General features: G+C 39.6%; 1 protein-coding gene across 3 annotated transcripts in view; it reads right to left on the bottom strand.

Moving 5' to 3' along the window:
- The window catches only part of fbxw8 (F-box and WD repeat domain containing 8), a 76,925-nt gene that overhangs the window by 306 nt on the left and 68,842 nt on the right, over positions 1 to 7,777 (bottom strand). For 2 of the 3 annotated variants that reach the window (XM_060907448.1, XM_060907449.1), the window contains 2 exons: positions 6,406 to 6,522; positions 1 to 758 (listed from right to left, as the gene is read on the bottom strand). The exon at positions 1 to 758 is cut by the window's left edge and continues 306 nt beyond it. In XM_060907448.1, coding sequence (XP_060763431.1) covers positions 590 to 758; positions 6,406 to 6,522 — 286 coding nt within the window. In that variant the 3' untranslated portion in view covers positions 1 to 589. The remainder of the gene's footprint in view (positions 759 to 6,405; positions 6,523 to 7,777) is intronic. The other variant, XM_060907450.1, reaches the window with a different exon arrangement.

Below are 7,777 nucleotides of genomic sequence, written 5' to 3'. Positions count from 1 at the left end.
GGCTGTTAATATTCCTCTCTCATTACGTTTCCCCGCCCAAGTTAATGAGTCAGTGAGCTGTTTTAAAAAAAAAAAAAAAAAGAATAAAAAAGGATCAAGGTGTTTGAGTTTCGCACAATCGGCAGTCCTGTTCTCCGGCATCTTTTATCAAATTTACTCATGTTTCCACACCTACTGTTTAATGTAAATAACAGCTCAAAGGAAAACGTTTCAACAGCGTTTATCAGTGTTGAGATTAAAAACAAAAGTGTCCTTTCTTCTTTTTATAAGCAGACATTTTGATCATAATCGGTTCTACAATGTGACTGATACGGTTATTAAATACAGTATGTACATTTCCATGGAAAGCAATCAAGATTTTAAAATTAAAGTGAACGACCTCACGTTGAAAGAACACCGTATACTATGAAACATAATTAATACAAAAATGAAATAAAATTAATACAAAATATTAAATCAAGAAAATAGTTTAAAAAAAAAAAGTATTTAAAAAGGTATTTTCGGATTATAAAGTCCGAAAGATTTTAAGCAGAGAAAGCTGTAAAGAATCTTCCAGGCTCTTGTGGATCTTGCCCAGGTGCATTGTGGGTCAGAGACCTGAGTTCTGAGGCTCGGCGAGCGCGTCGTAAGGCGTGGCCAGGCCGATGTTGTAGTTGTAGCCGCTCGTCTCGGTGTAGTCGGACCTGCAGATAGGCAGCACGTTGTCCTGGGAGGAGGAATCCATGGAGAAATCGTAGTAGCAGATCGCCCCTCGGTGTCTGTGCAGGGAATAACAGGAGCAGGGTTTAATTTAATTTCAAACTCAGTCATGGAACAGGGTGAAATGAGACAAAGCTTCACATACTTGTGGTCGAGGCCTCATTTTTGAATCATTTTGTAAAAATAAAAATCTCAAATTTTTTTTGCGGTCCGGTTTCCATCAAATCCTGCGCTCTGATTGGCCGGCGAGCGGTTACGGACCTCTTGCGACTCGCTCGTTTACAACAACAAACATAGTAGCATTTTTTGTCAACATTTATCTTTTTTTTAATAAGATTTATTTATAAGATTATCAAAAATCTTATACATTTTTGCCAGCATTTCTCAGGAGAATAGCATTAATTTTACAGCATGGACAGCGATAACGACAGTGTTCACAGCGAAAGCGAGTTTTACTACCCTGAAGAAGAAGAAATAAAATAAAACATTTCAGGAGAAAGCTAAAAACCTGTAACTGTTGCCAACACCGAGCAAAAACATGGCTGAATGACTCCTATTTGTATAAATAGGGGACTACATAGGCGGCAAAATGTAGTTTTTTTTCCCATAGACATATAAACATAGACGCCGCATTCTGCGTAGAATCATACGTCATCCTCGCCGCCATATTGGATGTGGCAAAGTGGAGATTCTTCAGCCGTCTCTGGTATAGCGTCTAGACAGTAGCCGAGAATAAAGATGCCTCATTCATGTGCTGCGTTTAACTGTACCAACAGGTTTACCGTCCAAACGAGATCACATGGGATTACCTTTCACAGGTGAGACTGGAAAAATACTTTTCATTGTATTTGGTCATTATAACGTAATTTTACGAACAGATTTTTCTGACTTTGTGGCTAATATGAAGGATTTTGACAGAACAGGTCAGACAGTCAGGATCAGAGAGGGAGCTGTTCCTTCAGTCTTCAGTTTCCCAGCTCATCTCCACCGGGTAGGTGTAGAGTTATAAGCAGTGAGAATTAGATAATACAGCGCCACACTATGATGAACGGTTTTGAACGTATGATGAATGTTTTTAACCTTTCTGAATGTGAAGGAATCAGTGATGTATTTTGTTTTGCTATGACGTTAGAACCTGGCCGAACTCAGTTTGGCGGTCATTCAGCTCACTTTATTCAACGAGAGTAGGTCTGTGTGGTGACTCAATAAATAAAACAGGAAATTTTTATTTTCATTCACTATTTCCAGTTTTTCCACTATTTCCATCATTTATCATATTCAGTCTTGTCGTTGGTTATTGTGGCCTCAGGTTTTGGTAGCTTGCTACGGTATGCTGACTGATTAGCTTACCTCAGCTATCTATCGCGTATCTGTCGCTAGTTTGCAGTGTACAGGGTATTTCGCACACTATTTATAACCATCACATTAAAAGTTATATGTGTTGTTTTGATGCCTGTTTGTTTCCCAAATATATACGTGTGTGTCTTAATGGGTGAATAAAAGGCATCGAGTTAAATATTATTGTAGAAAGGGGCTTTATGAAGTTCAGTCCATTTACTTGCATTGGTTTACGGGGAAGATTTGCCACATCAAATATGGCGGACGCTCTGACGTATCCCAGCAACGGGCCACCAGCTCAATGCGGCATCTATGTTTATATGTCTATGTTTTTTCCTGCCATGGAAGTGCACTTGTATACCGAGGAGGAAGTCATTTGCATTACAGCCGTGAATGAGGATTCAAAATGGCGGCTCGGCTCGGTTTCCCCTTTCGGGTGCTCTCGTTTTCTGTTAGAATTTGGTAAAGAAAAAAATAAATATATTATTTACCAGCTTAAGGTCGGTCTGTATGGTGAAATACCGTGACCTCGGCCTTAAATACTGACCTCGACCCAGATGGCCTCGCTCAGTACTTTCAAGACCTCAGTCACGGTATTTCACCATATGGACCTCCCAGCTGGTAAATAATATATATAATTAAAAAATTAAGCTCAAAGTTTTATGACATTGTTGCAAAGCAGCTTTCAGGAAAAATAAAGATTTTGAACATATAAAGTAATAAACTTGTTCCTAATGAGCAAGCCTGAGGTGACGGCGTTGACGAGGAAAAACTCCCCGAGACTTTATGAGGAAGAAACCAGACTCAAAAGGGAACCCATCCTCATCAAATACCATGATTATAAATAACTCGCTTTTGTAACTGTGTAACCAGGAAATTCATTACAGTTTTCACATGAAGTCTGTTTTGTTGAAGGTATTGATGGAGGCTTGAGTGCAAAACTGTTCATGACAACTGCAGTCCTGAGATGATCATAAGTACTGGAGTCCTAAAGCATCGTAGGATGACAATTTATGTATTAAAACAGAACTGAAGGCAAATTTATCATCAAAATTCTATTTCTCTCATTTTATTAAATATCGGAACGCATTTTTGATCGCTATTTTGTCGCTGCTATAGCAAGTTATGAGTGTTTGAAATGTGCTCTGTAATATATCAGTCCGTATGTCAAAGCGATGGCTGTAAACAAGATGCGTTGAGACCTGTGCGAGACATCGTAGGACGGAAGTAAAACGTACAGCGGAAATCAAAGTGACCGACATCTGCCAACATCATCAAAAGACGCGCGTGCCCTCTTTCGAATGCTGACGTGATCAAGCCGGAAGTTTTGTTTGTTTTGATAGCGATCAGGAAAGTTTGAAAAAAGTCGGCAGTAATCATCATTTAAACTCGTTTTTGTGCAATACTTCGTTTGGAAAACAGTCTTCAAAATGGTGGCACCGACACCTGGCTGACGCTTCACGTTTCGAAGTCTCGCACAAGTCTCGCGAAGATCACGCGGATAAGCGACGCCTGCCGTGGACCAAACGAACTAAATTCAACACGGCTAAAAACCGAATAGGCCGATAAGTATAATATTTAATTGCAATTAGTTGCCAATACGAGTCACGATATAAGGTTACTAAAACCGAAAACGTAACTGAATAACACGTTAATTAAGAAATAAAGCAAGTTTAAAAACTGTCCATATGGTGCCGTCCTCTACAGGAGCGATGTGATGAGACTCCAGCCAGAAGCAGGGCATGAGGATGGATCAGGGGCTGTACAGACAGGGCCGTCGTTTATCAACCTATCAATCTATTCATCCAAGACAACACTTAGATGTTAATATAATTTGGATGCGAGTGTTTTACTGGGAAACACACCACTCATATTTTCCATACGAGCTCCATCTGGGACATGGAGAACCAAAACCATGACCCAAGTCTCTAGGTCACTCATGATAAAAATCAATTAAATTTTTTTTTAATAAATTTGAGTACTTTTTGTTTGTGAAATGTGTCGATATAATAAAAATCAAAATCACATGTTGGCTTGAAGATATGAAGTTTATCTTCTCGTGTTGAAAATTTCACATTTTTCATACAAGATACATCGCGGATCTGAGTGACATATTTCCTGATTTTTCACTCCGATGATGTCACTCCCAGTATTTTCCCGCTGACATTTCTTGCGTTGTCATGATGGTGAACCGGTTCAAAATTTAAATTATTTTAATTAACTTGTGTTTGTTTTTTTTGTGGATGCGTCCATATGATGTAAAGAACATTACACGGTGGCACGAAGATATGAAGTTCATCTTTGCTTCACTCACTCATGAATATGTTCACCACTCGAAGATAAACTTCATATCTTCAAGCCACTGTGTAACAACATTCTATCCACATTCACTGGATATGAGCAATCACGCGCTCTGACTGGCTACTCTACGACTAGGATATCAGCTCATATACCGTGAGGAGAGAAAAACAAAATGGCGGAGAGCATCAAGTCAGATATATCACTTTGGTCTCAAATATTTAAAAGAAACAGAAATGGCTAAAAGAATACAGTCATCCCCCACAATATCTCCTGTTCCACACTCCGGACCAGGCGGTGGCAGTAATGCACCTTTAAGTTGGTTTGCCAACTGGCAAAGAACCCTAAAGAAGAAAAAGAAGAAACTGGCGGAGCATGTTGCTGAACCAACCGAGAAACGAAATAAAAACTTTACTCGAAAACAAAACCCCCCCAAAAAATACAACAAAAAAAAGGCAACAAAATATGGAACGAAAATATTCGATGGTAAGAACGTATCTGCTTTTATTTTTCAAGAATTATCATCATCATTGCATTTTTCACAAATTGCTCCTGTCGTTTCGCCAGTTTGTTTACGTTCCAAGCGGAAAGTATTTTGTCGGACGTTTTGTATAAAAAGTTTTTATTTATCGAATTTGAAAAAAAAAAAACCCTCCGTTTCTAAAAATCCAGTGAATGTGGAGAGAATAAGAGTTATTCTGCTCAATCTGGTCGTACATAGATTACAGACAACTCGGTGCTACGCGCCTCGTCGGCTATCCGCTCATGTACGACTTGATTTCGTGGAATAACTGTTAGACTGTACAAGAGAGAGTCAAATGATCTTAAAACCTTTTTAAAAAAAAGGTGCGAGAAATTAGAATTGAACTGATTTTTTTCTTGACGAATCCAGACACTTGTTAACAAACACCGGCATTAAAGGAAATGGATTACGAATTATGTAGAAAAAAGTAGAAACTTTTGTGACACCTCTTTACAGTAAACAAAAAGTTAAATGGTTAATAAATCTGCTGGGGTAATGTTTAAGAAATAATTTAAAAAAAAAAAAAAAGAAGGGAGGATCTTCTACTTTTTAGTCCTATTATTGACTTTATGATGACGGACTGATATCAAAAATAAAACAAAACCAACCCACCACGATTCCAGTTGTCTTTAACGTCAACAAGTGACAATACTTAAAGTGCCATTCCACCATTGGATGTATTCTTTGGCATAAAATACAATATATTTTATGACAACATGACTAGACAGAGAAATCTTTTAGCTTCAAAATGATATATCAAACATAATTTTTTGACGACGACAAGTACATTAATTTTGCGACCAAAGTCGCCTACCCTTTTAATTTCCGCGCGGTAGTGAAACGTGATGTCATCGGCAGGTTCCCCTTCTTGTGTACCACGTGTCGGTCTATTTTTAGACCAGGAAACCCCCAAAGTGAGAGAGTCATTTCTCCTCGTATATGGGGGCCAAAAAAATTGCGAAAAATTTTGAGTTAATCTTTCAGTTAGCTAGATTTATTGGTATTAGCTAGATTTATTGGTATTATTTTTATCGCGTTCTATCCGCCATTGCTGATAATATGTGCCACGTCACACGGTACACAAGAAGGGGAACCTGCCGATGACATCACGCGCGGAAATTAAAACGGTAGGTGACTTTGGTCGCAAAATTAATATACTTGTCGTTGTCAAAAAATTATGTTTGATATATCATTTTGAAGCTAAAAGATTTCTCTATCTAGTGATACCATTTATATATATGTTGTCAAAATATATTGTATTTTATGCCAAAGAATACATCCAATGGTGGAATGGCACTTTAAGAACCGCTGGAGGTCGGAGGCGTGTCCTGTATATTTAGAAGACTAAATATTATTATATGAATGACACAGACTTGCATTATTTGTTCACAACATTCAGCTTAACATTAGGAGCTTGGATTAGTATTCAAACAAAAAAAATAATCTGTGTAGAAATGTTTTGTGCACCAAAGCAGTAGCCCCTGTAGACGGGTGTGTGCGCGCGCTGGTGAGTGTTTAGTGTGTTATTCTGACTCTCGCTGTGTTACCTGCGGTGAGCAGTGAGGTCATCGTCAGTGATGCACGCTCCACGTGGGTTCTTTTCATCGGGGATGTTGGCCGTCACCAGGGTGCTGCTGTTAAACCGTATGTGACGGACTGGGTGCCTATGCGTGCGCACACACACACACACACACACGACAGTTCTGCTTACAGGCTTCTTGTTGATGCCAAACAGCAACCAGGCAACAACTGACCTTCTGGTTCCTGAACATTCTGCACCACATGCAAAGGAAACAGTGTGTGTGTGTGTGTGTGTGTTTTTCTGTTTCTGATCATAAAGGATCACAGGATAAACTTTAAACAGGTTTGTTTTATATCAGAACGAGTGTTTGACATCAAATTGAGATTACTGACAAACTACAACAAGCTTTCAAGCATTTTATCGTTAAATGTTTAACGTTTTACTTGTTACTTATTATGTACTGAAATGCAGATTAAGCTCGCTTCCGCTTCGTTATCTTTCGTCGCTATGGTTACGCCAGAGCCCAAGCAGAACAAGTGCATATACAAGAGACTCATCACCACTTTACTGTAGTCTACTTGGATTTAAACACCAGTCCAGAGCTCATCTCAGCTTCAGATCATGGACTGCAGGGATGTAGCTGAGGTTGAGGAGCTGTCCAAGTGAGCAGTGAGCCTATACCTTTTTTTTTTCTTTCCTTTTTTAAATTTAAATTTATTTACTATAATTTTTTTTTTTTTTTACACCAGGTGTTTTTCAGTATTTCCAGGAACATAGTAGCAAGGCTCATATTTAATAATAAAAAACAAACAAACACACCACTACAGCTAATACAGCATGGAGCCTTAGGGCCTCTGCATGCTCTTGCGACAAGGCTTTCGCAGATAGCTTTTCGCAGACAGTTGTAATTTATCGTTGAGCGGGGAGTAATAGGCGTGCGCGATGTTATTCACCGCCACAACGCAAGGGGGCGCGAAGTCGAGAAATCGCTAGGAGTAGTTGGTGGGTGTGGTTAGTGGAGTGTTTATCCTCCGGTTACTTATAATGACTAGAACTGGAGTCGTATAGATGTACATACTTCCTCGATCAACCGCTCTTCGTGCTGCTCCATCTTCGCTCGTGTTTTTAAAAATGGCGGTCGTGAAAACAAACCAAACCGGGAAAGTAGGGAAGCGGAAGTGCGTGTACAGCGGATGTAGAGTGGACCAATCAGAGCCCTCTTGTCTGTGACGCTGTCTGCGAGGCTGTCTGCAGTGGTCACAATTTTTGGGAGGTGCGCGCAGAGCGTCTGCGAAGGGGGGGGGGGCTTCGCAGACGCCATCTGCGACGCCATCTGCGAGGACTGCGTTGTCAGCATAAATTGGCCTTTAAACACGCATATTATATGAGATATTACA

Source organism: Neoarius graeffei, chromosome 24 (assembly GCF_027579695.1).
Source record: "Neoarius graeffei isolate fNeoGra1 chromosome 24, fNeoGra1.pri, whole genome shotgun sequence".
In the NCBI taxonomy this organism is placed as follows: domain Eukaryota; kingdom Metazoa; phylum Chordata; class Actinopteri; order Siluriformes; family Ariidae; genus Neoarius; species Neoarius graeffei.
This window is presented reverse-complemented; position numbering and strand designations above follow the sequence as displayed.